The 14,143-nt window shown below is 40.4% G+C and overlaps 1 protein-coding gene across 1 annotated transcript; it reads left to right on the top strand.

Moving 5' to 3' along the window:
* Positions 1–1,350: 1,350 nt before the first annotated feature.
* On the top strand, positions 1,351–10,832 carry LOC101470456 (carotenoid-cleaving dioxygenase, mitochondrial). The gene is made up of 12 exons (XM_024803971.2): positions 1,351–1,535; positions 2,975–3,158; positions 3,245–3,456; positions 3,802–3,917; positions 4,015–4,117; positions 4,620–4,748; positions 4,850–5,010; positions 7,022–7,189; positions 7,439–7,576; positions 8,218–8,400; positions 9,282–9,392; positions 10,157–10,832. The coding sequence occupies exons 1-12, from the start codon at positions 1,508–1,510 to the stop codon at positions 10,271–10,273; spliced, it is 1,650 nt and encodes a 549-aa protein (XP_024659739.2). The 5' UTR covers positions 1,351–1,507; the 3' UTR covers positions 10,274–10,832.
* The last annotated feature ends 3,311 nt before the right edge of the window (positions 10,833–14,143 follow it).

Genomic DNA, 14,143 nt, shown 5'->3' with positions numbered 1-14,143 from the left:
CATTTCTTCTTGATTTAATTGCGTACTTCTGTGTTTTCACCAGTGTTTTCTGCAGAGTAATGAGAGTGATCTGTTTTACAAGTTGACCAAAAACTATATATATAATGTTATAGATACACATAAATGTAGGAATAAAGTGATCGGCAACCCATAACTGTAAAGTAAAGTTTTGGAGTCCTGATTCATATATTCTATATTGTTCTTATTGGTGTATATTAAAGCAATATATTAGTCATGGGAGACATGGGGGGGGGTGATGCAGTAAGCACTTTCTTTGTCTGAGCTCCTTAAAACAGAATTTTTATGTAATAAAAACATCAAGGCTTTAGTCCTTAGCCCTTGACCTTCAGGGGGAGTTGCGCTCTCTGAGTGGTCTTGTTTTATGTTTATTATCCTCAATTGCCAACGATATTCTATTACACCTACACTATGTTTTGAATGAGTAGAGGCAAACCTTAACTTGGAGAACAGTTAAGATAAATTGCATTAGCATAGATGCTACTGCCATAGTTTGTCAGTTGCTTGCTGCTAAAAACATTTGGAGGTAAATAAGTTGTCTAAAGTGCTCCTAAAAAGTACTAAGACATTTATCTCTCTTCTACTCATATCTTGGTTGTGCAATATTTAGTGATTTCCCTTCCTGTTTCCTTTAACTCTTTCCCATGTGTCGTCCTTTAGTGTCTCCCTGTAAAGTCAGTCATGTCTGTTTGTTTACTTTTCTTTATGTCAGCTTTGTCTTTGTCTCTGCCTCTTGTTTTATTTTAGTAGCTCCTGTCTTTTGTGCACTATGTTCAGTTTTGCTTCCCCCTCTCTTACTCTTGATTTGTCCCCGCTGTGTCCTCAGCTGTCTCCACTTTCCTAATCACCTTCCTGTGTATTTGATTCTCAGACTTTCCTTGCCTTTGTTCTGCTTCTTGTGGCCTTAGAAACACATTTATAGAGTGGGAGTGGGAGAAGAGGGTTGCATTGACAATCCAACACAATGGGCAGCACATTGAACACTGTGGTCAGTGGTCAGAAACTTGTAAATAACTCATGAAAGAATAAAGTTACGTTGAAACCAAGCACACCATTGTTTTTCTTGTGACATTACCAATAAGTTTGATGTGTCACATGGCCCCTAAGCAAAGATGTTAGACATACAACATAGAAACCTGGAAAATCACCTGTTAGCACACCACGTGGTTTAAAGCAGGTGTAGCTTATGATTGTATAGGCCTGTATGTAGCTGCTGTTGTAAATGTTTATTCTTTTTTTTCTGCCTACCTTATTTCATAACCTCTGTTTTGTTAGCACCGTGTGTGACTGCAAGCCCAGGCAGGCACAAGTGACTCTCTCCCTCTCTCTTTCACTCTCCCTCTCTCTTTCACTCTCTCTCTCTCTCTTATAGCTTACATAACGCAGTTTATCGCTGCAGGCGGCTGTCGCAGCTCCACGCACACTAGTGGGTTTCTGTGGTCTAGCAGGACACGGATATAGAAATCAGGAACTGCATCCACCAGCTGTCATGTCATCTGTGAAGCTCGAGCGTGCAGGTAAGCTTCCTCCTTGTTGTGAATACTGTACAGTAATACAGTTCAGATTGCACAGAACGATGCGCTGCTGGTTTCATAACTTACAGGAAGCTGCACGTTTTACAAGCCACGAGCATTTGAAGCGCACTTGATGAAATCGCATTTATCATATTTGCATCTCTATAAATCAGCTGGACTGTTGAGCGCGGTGATGGGCGGTTGTGACTGTATGTAGAGTAATATCAGTACAGAGTGTTCTTTCAGCCTCACGTTGGCATGTGTGGATTTAATTTCACAGGCCGGTGGATATGAAAAACTCGGCAGGCATTGCACTACCAGAAAACAGAGTAGAACTGAGGCTGTAATCGGAGACTTGGATATCTGCTGCTTAGCTGTTTACAGCACAACCGCCACGTTTATGGGGATTTTGTAACAGCCCGTCTGCTGTAGGCCAAATATAATTAGCCATAACTTATAGCAGAAAATTTCCCTCCACATCAAACTAATCGTTTCAACACCGATTTATTCAAGGTTTTTCTTTAATTTGTCACCCAGTAGTACAGCACTGGGTGTATTTGGATAAACAAGCTTAAAGCGACATGTTTGTCATTGTCTCAAACTCCAGAAATGAAACTTTTGTACATTGTAATTTCTCTGAGTGGATCTCCAGAATATACTGTTGTTTAAACAATCATGTGCTTTTGCTTTTGTAAAAATGAAGCCCTTCCCTGTCAGTAGTGGCAGGGGTGGATGGTAACAGTACAGCTGACTGTTGTGAATAATTTAAGTCATGCGTCTTTAACACTGGAGTCAGAGAAGCAGTTGGTGACTTTTTCACTGAGGATCTGAAGCGGTGGTTAAACGGGGTTCTCCCTAAAGATCTCAGCAGGGCACTGAGCTGTTTATTGTAGCTTTTCTGAAACAAAGGACCACCCTAAACTAGAACAGCAGATTTCAATGTCACTGTTATTTTAGACTTTATATTTTATGTTTTAGTAGCTGTGACACTTAAATGAACGACCTTTTAAAGACAAGTAAATGCACACTTGAAAAAGTAATGGCAGGTTTTAAATGTTTCTTAATCAAGGTGAAAGTTGGGGAGTCGTTTATTTTATTTTTATTTTTTTATATCCCCGAGATGCTGACAGAAGGACAAACAGTGTTACGTAAAACTTACCAAGCCAAATGTGTTTAAACTCTGCTCAGAAGCAAAGCTTGGGCAACTAAAGAGCTCTAATGCGGCACTGACCCTGAGTGCTTGTTTTCATTCCTTATTTTTTCTTAATTTATTGAGCTGCATGCAGAACTGCCAGTAAAGTAAAGTTTATACTTGGGTTGCCAGAAATGTTGTTTACAGCAGTTACTAAGTAAAAGGGAAATATTGTCCAACTGTAAGAAGTGTAAAGCAAAAGTTGCACTAAAGAAAGGTAATTTCTGTCCATTCTTTCATTTGGGTTCAGATCAGGCAAAAAATCCCCACAATGGCAAGGTACTGAAGGGGCTGGAGACAATTGCTGCCCTGGTCCGCTCTGTTGAAGAGACCCCTGAGCCAGTAGCTACCAAATTAGAGGGAACCATTCCCTCCTGGATCAATGGCAAACTCCTCCGCAATGGCCCTGGGAAGTTTGAGTTTGGAGAAACACAGTGAGTTATAAAGACCTGCTGCAAAGCACAAAATGAACATTTCTATAACAATGGAGTCGAGCCTTAACATCTGTGTTTCATGACAGCTACAACCATTGGTTTGATGGGATGGCCATGCTGCACCAGTTCAAGATTGAGAGAGGTGAGGTGACGTACATGAGTCGGTTCCTGCAGAGCGATACCTTCAAAAAGAACAGCGAGCGGGACCGGATCATAATGTCTGAGTTTGGCACGCTTGCCATGCCCGACCCCTGTAAAAACTTCTTCCAGCGATTCCTTTCTCGCTTTGAGAAGTTTGGTGAGTAAATAAGACAGTGGGATCAAGTATATGTGCATAATGGATCAAAAAGCAGGTTTTCTGCTGCAGTTAATTTAAAAAAGCAGAAGAGCCACGACAGCTAGAGATAAAATCAAGTTTATAACTTTGCTTTGCTAAATCCTCCTGGGATGGAGCTTCTTAAGTGTTCTGTATATACCCAAGTTTACAGTGGGGAACCAGGGGGAGCATAAAATGTTTTACATTCCCACTGGACCCTCCAGTATAACTACAAACTGTAAATCGTATAGCAGACCAATTTCTTTAAAAGGAGAAAAGCTTTCAGTCCTAAAAAAACATGCCATCCTTTATTTGTCTTTGCTACAGAACCCACAGACAATGCAAGTGTGAGCTTTGTGAAATACAAAGGGGACTACTATGTCAGCACAGAGACAAACTTCATGCACAGAGTGAACCCAGAGACCCTAGAAACTTTAGAGAAGGTAATGTCATTTGTTATGTGCAGTAAACGCATTTCTTTGTCATTGTGTAGTCTGGTATAAACATAGTATACATCCTTATCATTCTGTTGTTTTGCAGGTGGACTGGAGTAAGTTCATTGCAGTAAATGGAGCCACTGCTCACCCCCACTATGATCCAGATGGTACCACCTACAACATGGGCAACTCCTATGGAAGAAGAGGTTTGTTCCTTGAGTCAAGTATCCACACTAAAGTCTGCACAGTTACATGGCTTTTTAAAATTTATTTTTTTATTTTTATTTTTTATCTTGATTTAGAAAAAAAGAAATGAACTGTACTTTGTTGGAAGAAAGGAGGTGCAGCAGTTAGCAGTGTCAAATCACAGCAAGTGTCTGGATTCAAATCCACTTTCTGTGGAAAGTGCGTCATCTCTGCCTCTCCAGGCATTCCAGCTTCCTCCCAGAGTCCACAGACATGCACATTAGATTAACTGGGTTGGGTTAATTAGGTTGATTCTAAATTGGCCATAGACATCACTAGTTGTCTGTCTCTGTTATCCTTGCAACAGACTGGCAAACGGTACAGGGCGTACCCTGCCTCTCACACATGACAGTTGGGATAGGCTCCAGCTCCCCCTTCCTCAGCAACTCTGAATTAGATAAGCTGAAGAGGATGGATGGAAAATGGATGGAACAATTTTTTGTAAAACACTTCTCCTTCCAGGAGTCCTCTACAATATCATCAGAGTACCTCCTGAGAAGACGGAAAGCGAAGACACTCTGCAAGGAGCCAAAATCCTCTGTTCTATTGTGCCTGCAAACAAGTCCCATCCCTCCTACTACCACAGCTTTGGTAAGGCAGCACACCAGGGTACCACTCATTATGCTTGTTTTTTTTTTCCATTTGCTACCCTCATCTGCAAAGCTTGGTAATCTTTTTCTTCCTGCTTCCAGCCATGTCTGAGAACTACGTGGTGTTCATCGAGCAGCCAGTCAAGATGGACCTGCTGAAGATAGTCACATGTAAATTAAGAGGGAAGGCTCTGAGTGATGGAATCTACTGGGATCCCAAACAGGAGACAGTCTTCCACCTCGTGAACAAGCACACAGGCGAGGTGAGATGCGATCAGTAGCGGTTTTAGATACAGGCGACACGGGCGGTTGCCCGGGGCGGCATCATGGTGGGGGGCGGCATCACGGGCATCGGCAAAAAAAAAGAAAAAAGAAAATGCTCGTACTCATGCTGCCCCGACGTCAGCAAGCGCATATTGGGAATGGCATAGGCACCGATCGGTTTTCTATCGCCCATTTGCTGGGAGTAAGGGCGCCCTCCGTTTGCGAGGTGCACCTGCTGCTTGCGGCGCAGGGAGGAGAGGGCGGGGCGGCGGGGGATTCTCTGACCGGCTGGAGCAGCATCTAATAACCAACTCGCAAAATAAAACAAAATAAAAACAAACCAACAAAGACGAAAACACCAGACATTATGATACAGACTTATAATTTGCACCGATGTTTTTTTGAAATTCTATACACGAAAAGTGAGGCGAGAGCCCTCGGTGCGCCTGCTCGCTGCTGAAGTCAAAGTAAACTTTATTGTCATCTCCGCATACAGTCCAGAGACGAGACGACGAGGCTCCAGTTACAGCAGTGCAAGTAAACAAACAATATATATAAGAAGAGTAAGAAAATAAACATACCCTTTAGGACCAGGGATAAAGGGATCAATAACAATTTAAAATTTACAGTTTGATGATTTAAAGTCTCACACACAACCCATTGAAAGGGGAGGGGGGCCAAATAGAGCACATTTCATTCATAATGTTGTAAATCCAAGTCCATTATGTATTCTTGATTTGAATCCTGGGTTGTCTCAGAAATCTCAGAAATGCACCCTAGACAAAGTGAATCTGTGAACTAAGGTGTAGGTGTGTTAGATCATGTTGTGGTGATCCTTGGGTTGAGGGATAGGTGTTCATACTGGAGTGCAAAATTAAAACCACTGGAAGATGGAAAAGAAAAGTTCAAAGCCATCAGGTCCTCAGTTTAGAAAAAAGAGAAAAGAAGAGGAGGAGAAACGAGCAAAAGATACAGGTAAGCAGATGTGTCATTGGATAATGGCAGGTCATCCTGAAACAATCAGAATCAGAATACTTTATTATGTGGGTGATCGTGGCTCAAGAGTTTGGAGTTCGCCTTGTAATCGGTTGCTGGTTCGAGCCCCGGCTTGGACAGTCTTGGTCGTTGTGTCCTTGGGCAAGACACTTCACCTGTTGTCTACTGGTGGTGGTCAGACCACCACCAGTAGGTGGGCCTCTGTCAGTGCGCCCCAGGGCAGCTGTGGCTACAATGTAGCTTGCCATCACCAGTGCATGAATGGGTTGATGCCTGAATGTGTAAAGCGCTTTGGGGTCCTTAGGGACTAGTAAAGCGCTATACAAATACAGGCCATTTATTAATCCCTAATCCCCGTTACAGTTGCTCCAAGAAGAAATGGTAAAAGTAGGAACAGTAACAGACTAAAACAATACCTTATGTTACAGAGGGAGTGTTCGCCCAGGGCACCAAACAGGCTAGGACCGCCACTGGATGCGACTGTTAATATATTTTTTTAACTGCACTTCAATATTATATTTATATACAATAACAACTGATGTTCCTGTTGATTGATTATGCAAGAACTAGCAAGCCTGCATGTAATGTAAATATAAAAAGAGGCAAAGACAGAATCCGTTTAAATTGGGTGTGGATTTGAAACATTGGTTGAATTCCACTCCAGGCCATTAGGGGGCCACCTAGGCTGAAAATGTTCATCTCTGCTTAGCGCCACAAATTTGCAATGACATTGCAGTAGGAAAACTCCCTAGAGTGGCCCCATTTAAAGGGCTACACAGAGAAAACTAGGTGATTCAGAATGCAATGTAACAGATGTAATAAGCATGTTGTGTGTACATATTAAGCTTTTATTACTCCATGTTGATTTTATTTTAAAGTTTTTAACATAATTTGTCTTCTGAATAAGTGATGGTGATGTTGAGGAGTACTGTCCTTAAAGGAGAGTGTCCTTGTAGTTTACAGCGAAATGAAGTACTTGACAGAAATTCTGTAACTGTATACGCTGTACCGCAGGTCAGCTCAGTGAAGTACCACACCAAAGCCTTCTCCACCTTCCATCAAATCAACGCCTTTGAGGAGGATGGATTCTTGATGCTCGATATGTGTTGCTCCGACGACGGCCAAGCCATCAACAACTACCTCATCCAGAACTTGCGTAAATCAGGAGACGCGCTGGATGAGGTCAGTATAATTGCATGAACACATTGTTACAAAATAAATGTAGCAAGAAAAACAGATTTTATTTTATTTTTTTCACTGTACTTAAGTTTTGGCATAATAAATATTTATAACCGGGGAAGACAATATTGGCTTTGCTAATTTACTAAATAATTTAGTGAGAAAGCTATTCAGTGTTAGCTTTATGGATTTCAGTCTGTTCAGATTTGAATTAACCAAATATCTAAAATGTGCAAATATTGTTCCTCTCAGGTGTACAACACCTTGTGCAGGGTTTTCCCTCGGCGTTTTGTTCTGCCACTGCATGTGACCAATGAAACCCCAAAAGACCAGAACCTGAACACTCGACCCTGCAGCAATGCATCGTGTGTCAAAATCGGTGACGACAAGGTGAGTTGACTTCTTGCTCATGCCTTCATTTACAGTTCACCTGTAGCACACATGCTGGAGGCAGTAACCAGAAATGAGTTGTCTTGACAACTCATACAGTGTTGTACAAGTCAACAAGCAGGCAGTGAAAATATTAAGCTTCTTATTTTGAAATTAATCTAAGTGGCAGAAGTAAAGCGTTCCCTTGAGTAGAAATGTTAACGCCACACTACGGTATGAACAGATGCAGAAAATTAAGTTAACAAAATGAGTACTAGGTTTTTGGGAGGGGGTTGAAACGCATAAAAAAGGCTTTTCATAAAATTAGAAAAGCCTGCTTAAAAGTAACCGCTACATTTGTAAAACTACTGATTAGTGAATTTGGGATATTTAGACTGATGGGTAACATCAGCACAAAATCTATTCTGTTATCTTAAGAGATGTTTCTGTAGTGATTTTTATCATTTTTGCAGTTTGTGTAGTTTTTGACCTGTGTGTATGGAAGTTTACATAATTTCTAGTATGTTAGAACAAATGTATGGCAATCAGAGTTCACATAACTAGGTTGCAGAAACATGAGTCCAGTTAAAGGTGAAGCTCATGGTCACAGAGCTCGCACGCTCGACTGACCTTAGGTGGTAGTTCATCCTCTTTTTCAATAGGTGTTCTGCCAGCACGAGGATCTCCACGGAGAAGACCTCCATGAGTACGGTGGCCTGGAGTTCCCGCAGATCAACTACGCCAGATGTAACACACATCCGTACCGTTATTTCTACGGCTGTGGCTTCAGACATCTGGTGGGAGACTCTCTGCTCAAGATGGACCTGAAGGACAAGACATTCAAGGTGTGTATGATACTGTGCAAAGGGCTCCACCTCATTTAAACATGAGAGACGATGAGAGAGCGTTAGTGAATTTGATCACATTCACTGCTGTTATACTGTGTAAATTATTAGTTAACATAATTTAAATGGTATATTGGTTTATTGCTAGCCCTTAGTTTAGTGTTAGCCCTGCGACAGACTGGCGACCTGTCCAGGGTGTACCCTGCCTCTCGCCCTATGACAGCTGGGATAGGCTCCAGCGCCCCCCGCGACCCTGAAAAGGATAAGCGGAAGCGAATGGATGGATGGATGGTTTATTGCAGCTTCTTTCTGGTTAATATCAACTGTCTTCCTACACTGCTGCAGACAGTTGTCTATACATTCAACTACATCTGGGCTGTCACAGTAAAAGCTCATGATCTTTCAGAGTTAAAGTTTTATGTATTGTTACTTAGTAAAAAATATTTAAAACTAGGCAAAACGATGCCTCAGATGAACTACACGTGAAATATTAAACCATTACTCTTGTTAAACGTAACTTGGCCAAAAATGTAGAAGTAACATTGGGAAAAATTAACTACATCCTGACTGCTTCCATAGCAACTGTGATTATCAGTGTGAGCAATTTGCTGCTCTGGGAGCATTCGTGTGTGTGTGTGTGTGTGTGTGTGTGTGTGTGTGTGTGTGTGTGTGTGTGTGTGTGTGTGTGTGTGTGTGTGTGTGTGTGTGTGTGTGTGTGTGTGTGTGTGTGTGTGTGTGTGTGTGTGTGTGTGCGTGCGCGCGCCAGACTGGAACTGAGCCAGTAGTTGAAGAAGCAAAATTAAGATGGCGAACAAGAGCAACTTTAAAATGTGGAGTTAAATTGAAAAAACACTGACACTTGTGAAAATGATCATCCACAGGTCTGGTACCAGAAGGGTTTCTACCCCTCAGAGCCTGTGTTTGTGCCGTCACCTGATGCTGTGGAGGAAGATGATGGTGTCATCCTCTCGGTGGTTCTCACCCCGTCACAGGTAAGAGTCTCGGCTGCACAGACGTAGCAAATACATCTACCTAATGTGCTGAACCTTGTTGTGTCTCATGACGTTATCAGAGGTTTATGGTTTCCTGAATTTGAGGTACCAGCATGTCTGCAAGTCCGCCTAAGCTTGATTCCTTTCCGCTTCAAATTCTTTAATCAGCTGGACACGATCTATCATAAATATTCATGTGGGTGACGAGCAGAGTCATAAATATTCATTGCTGAATTTACGCGAGTGAATTTTTGGAATTTAAAAACAGAACTTTCTAAAGCCTTCAAGATTAATGGCAGAAAGTGCACTTGCTGGCTACATTAATGGTGCCAGTAAAAGATTTTCTGAGTAACGTAAGATTTTTTTTTCTTTCCCAAAAATGGTGTTCTACTACATCCCAGTGTCCGTCTTGCTGACAGCACATTGGGCAGCCTGAATCAAAACTGAGCATTATGCTATTGTGTCCATCTCCCCTATAGCAAATGTCAATTGTTCATTTGCCCGTCTGTTTATTTTAAAATCCTAATCAGTTTTAATTACCCCTGAAACACTGGATGAGGACCCTTTTATTATTCTTTTGTACACACAATGCGTTCTGGTCCTTGAATTTAAGCAAAGCTGCTATTCTAAAGACATGCACACCTCTCAAGCATACCTCCACCTGGTGTACTGAACCTAAGTGAAGTCTTTCACTATGTGGTGGTGTGTAGAGAAGTGTGATTTGTTTTGTGTGTGTGTTAACGCCATCAATCGTTTCTCTCCAGGATAAAGGGACCTTCCTCCTGATTTTGGATGCCAAGACTTTTGAAGAGCTAGGAAGAGCCTATGTGCCTATTAACATGGCTTATGGCTTCCACGGTACCTTCAGTGCCTCTGCATAAACTTCTTGTTTTTTAGACTCCCCATGATTCATGGGCCATGAATACAACGCATCAATAAGCATTAGCCAGTTATATATCAGATGGTACTGAGTTGCTGCTGCTTTTTATGCTTAACATATATACTGTCTACAGATATTCACTACAGGTGAGGATCACCAGACATTATGTTATCACCATATTTCACTGACAATACAAGCAGTGTGCTGAGTATTACAATAACCGGATTTATCATATCCAGTAAGATTATGTTATCTCTCTTTAGTAGTTTGCTGCAAATAGACGTTGGAGGTTGCTGTCCCATTTTTACTCTAATGACTGAGCTGTTAGCTTGTTCTGAATTAGGAGGTAGGTAGCTTTGTCAAGTGAAGTGTGATCAGTGTTGGATGGATTTTCGACTGGTAGGACTTGTAGGGTACAGTTGAAAGTAAATCTGTGGTCACCCAAGTGCCAAAATGTTTTTTTTAAAAGAAATTTATTCCAAAAATTTTTACAAATCTGACTTTTGTACTGTTTTTTTTTTAAATATAATTTTTTAATTAAAGTTTCAACATTAACACTTTTCAGAGGTGAAGTGTCTGGATTCTTTTCACACACTGAATCAGTCAAAACACATGGTTGAGAATAATGTACATAAGTACGATTCCTCACATCAAATATTCTTTTACAGTCTTTTACTGGCAAGTGGTACATTTAAGGCCCCAGGTTTTATAAAGTCAACATGTGTTGCTAATTATAACAATTTGTATAGCAATCAAATTTGCATCCTTGACATTAATATAGATATTAATCGTTAATTTGTTATTACCTTTGTTCAGATTACTTGTTTCACAGTATACATTAAGCCCATAAATAGACTAAGTGTCACACAAATCACTTAAACTAAACAGACCCTATTTTACATAACAATGGGGTCTTTTTAATTGAGAATTGAAAATTGTATTAAAACTAAGTGGCATTTCTTTACCATACAGTTTTTAATTCTGTTAACTTCTGCTCCACTGTAGGGAAAAACATAACTCTTAATCCACAATTTGACAGCTTTTAATTTCCAAATTACTCTTTTGTGTTACAATAAAACATGCTACATGTTTAAACATTTAAAAGACACATCGAGGTCTCCAGCTCCTCAAAGGTAAGGATTGTCTTTAAATAAATGAATAAAACACAATTCCATTAGTGATGGTATAAACCTAAAAATTTTTTTACAAGGGCTCAACTAGAAGGCTAAAAAAAAAAAATTGGTGCTAATAAAATAATTTTGTCACAGTTTAATAACACATTTCTGCATTAAGTGCCAACTCTGATTATGTAAATCTTATGTAAGCACATGTATTTTACATGTAAGTGATAACTGTGTGTGCCATTTGTACTTCCTCCACTATTCTAATGCATAATACACATTTATAGTGGTCTAAATTTGAAACGCATGCTTTATTAAAGTCTGGGTGCGCTTCACCCAGATTTCAGAAGTATACAGAATATCATTCACAGACGTATTTCTGTAGTAAATGTAATAGGCTAGGAAATGGTTTTACTGTGTAGAGAATTTATTAGAGGTCCTCTCTAAACTATGACTCAATAGAGGCTATTTTTCAAAAACCGATTAAACTCTCGGCACTTACACTAGAAGATGAATTTGAAAACCCATGAATGAAAAAGCTCTACACAGTTGTAACTGAGGTGTGGCTTTTTGGAGGGTTTTTTTGGTTTCTTTGCTGTTTATAAGAGATCCACACATCATCCACTAGAGGTCAGCATGTGATGACATTTACCTTCCTTCAGTCACGTTCTGGATCTGCAGAGTTGGAACAACGACTCAGTACCTGACCAGGATTTATTTAAATTAATTTATAAATTAAGAAAAAAGTTGTATACCACTTTGTGTCGTGTGTGTTTTGTAACCATGTTCGCTTTCTGTATTGTAAACCTCGTGAACTGCAAGGCTGTTTTCAGCTTTGCGATTGTGAATCGTAACGGACCCATTTTCTGTCTCATACAACAGTCTGAACAAAGGGGTGAGGCAGGGGCAACGTCTCTGAAGGAGGTGGGCTCAACATGGCCACACGGGCTATAAGAGGGATCAAACCTGTGACCCTGTGACAGTGGGACAATCTGTAACTGCCAGCCCACCCTGCCACTTCAAAAACACACTGCAAACAGTGGAGGAGCCCGGCATTGAACTTCACAGGGGTTATTTCCAAATCTGTGACCTTAACAACTGTATTTATAGGACACTTGGAAAAGAGTGCCTCTTTGAGGGGAAAAAAAAAGATAAGATAAAAAAAAAAGGGGTAGAACTTTTTTTTAAAGAGGGGAAAAAAGGGATTTCAAACAGACTATTATCGAAACTGTGGATTAAAGCAGAGTAACTCAAGCTTCACTTTTCAGTCTGCGTGTGTGGCCAGAGAACAGATGCGCATTTTCATAGAGGATTGTACAAAGGGGAAAAGGAGAAAAGGAAAAGAAAAAAACTGTTCCCAACAGCCGGTTAAAGCAACAGGACCCAAAACTACACCTCCAAATGTAGAAGTTTGGGGGGCGGGGTTCTCTAACTAGCTTTTAAAGTTTTGGGATGCTTTTGTAGGACAGAACATGCATTTTTAATATCTGCAGGAGGGCTGCAGATGGCACTTTGTTACAACAATGGTGATTCAAAAAAAACTTTAACAACAACGCTGCGGCTGATCAAACCTTCAATCAGTGCTCATCACTGGTGTGTTGTTTTGGTATTGTTTTATCTAAATAGAAAAGTTAGTGACTAGAATAACGACGGCACTAAATAAATTAGAATTATGTGATTTATTTTTACATCCACCCTGTTTAGTCAGAACAGCTCAGGGATCAACTGTTTCAGATTTCTTTTCTGCAGGAAAAACGTGCTGGCAGATACAGCTGCTGTCTTTCCTGTAGCAAATCCTCATATTAATCAGTTCAGTTAATCAACTTTCTCCTCAAAGTATCCTGCTGTCTTTTCAACACACAGCAGACACTCGCAATAGAAATGTATACCTAAAGATTCTCGCTGAACTCATCTCAGTCTTTTACAGCACAAACATTAAGCAGACAGCAAGTAACATGAACGACTGTGCTCATATGCACTACCCACTGTTTGTTTTGCTGCTACAAAGCAGCGGGTTCTGTGGAAGCAGAATAATGTCTATTGAAGCAGCCGGTAGAGTCTCGGGTCACGAATTGTGATTTTCCTGGCAGGAAAGCGGTTTGTGATCAGTCGTGGCATAAAAAGCACAACATTTATTTTTAGCTTGTTTTTTGATGGTGATATGAATAACTCTAAAAAGCTGCTGCCTTTTGTATAAAATCACAAATGTGTGAAGCCAGACACCCCTGAGAACAGTGCTGCTGCAGTCTTCTCAGGAGGGTTACTATGTTATAGAGAAGCTGGATTTTAGTCTGGATATTGTTGTATTATATACATCAGACTACAGAATGACTACAGAGTGTAATAATGTAAATATAGTTTAACTGCATGTATTACCATTTTGTTTTTTGGGCTTTAAAAAAAATTACTTTGACTAGAAGATGAGCCCTTAATGTGCATTATTGCAATACATTGGTTGTGATAAATTTTGCAGGTTATGCAGGCAACATGAGTTTCTAGTTTAAGCTCCACCTGACCAACAAAGTCCAATATTCTTTTTTTTTTTTAATCTTTGGTCTACTCTTCACGTCTTTGTGTTTCTATCATTTAGTCTTCAGTAAGTACTCGTGCTTTGCGGTGAGTTTTTTGTCCATCAATGGCTAAAAGCAGCATCTGGAATCAATGCAGAAAGCAGTGAGGTTGAACTGAAAGAGCAAAGTTGCCATTTGGGAAACCAAAACAATGTGCTGAAAGAGACTAAAAATCCCAGA

The sequence above is a fragment of the Maylandia zebra genome, linkage group LG10 (genome assembly GCF_041146795.1).
Source record: "Maylandia zebra isolate NMK-2024a linkage group LG10, Mzebra_GT3a, whole genome shotgun sequence".
NCBI classification, from domain to species: Eukaryota; Metazoa; Chordata; class Actinopteri; order Cichliformes; family Cichlidae; genus Maylandia; species Maylandia zebra.
The sequence above is the reverse complement of the archived record's forward strand: the minus strand, read 5'-3'. Positions and strand labels throughout refer to the sequence as shown.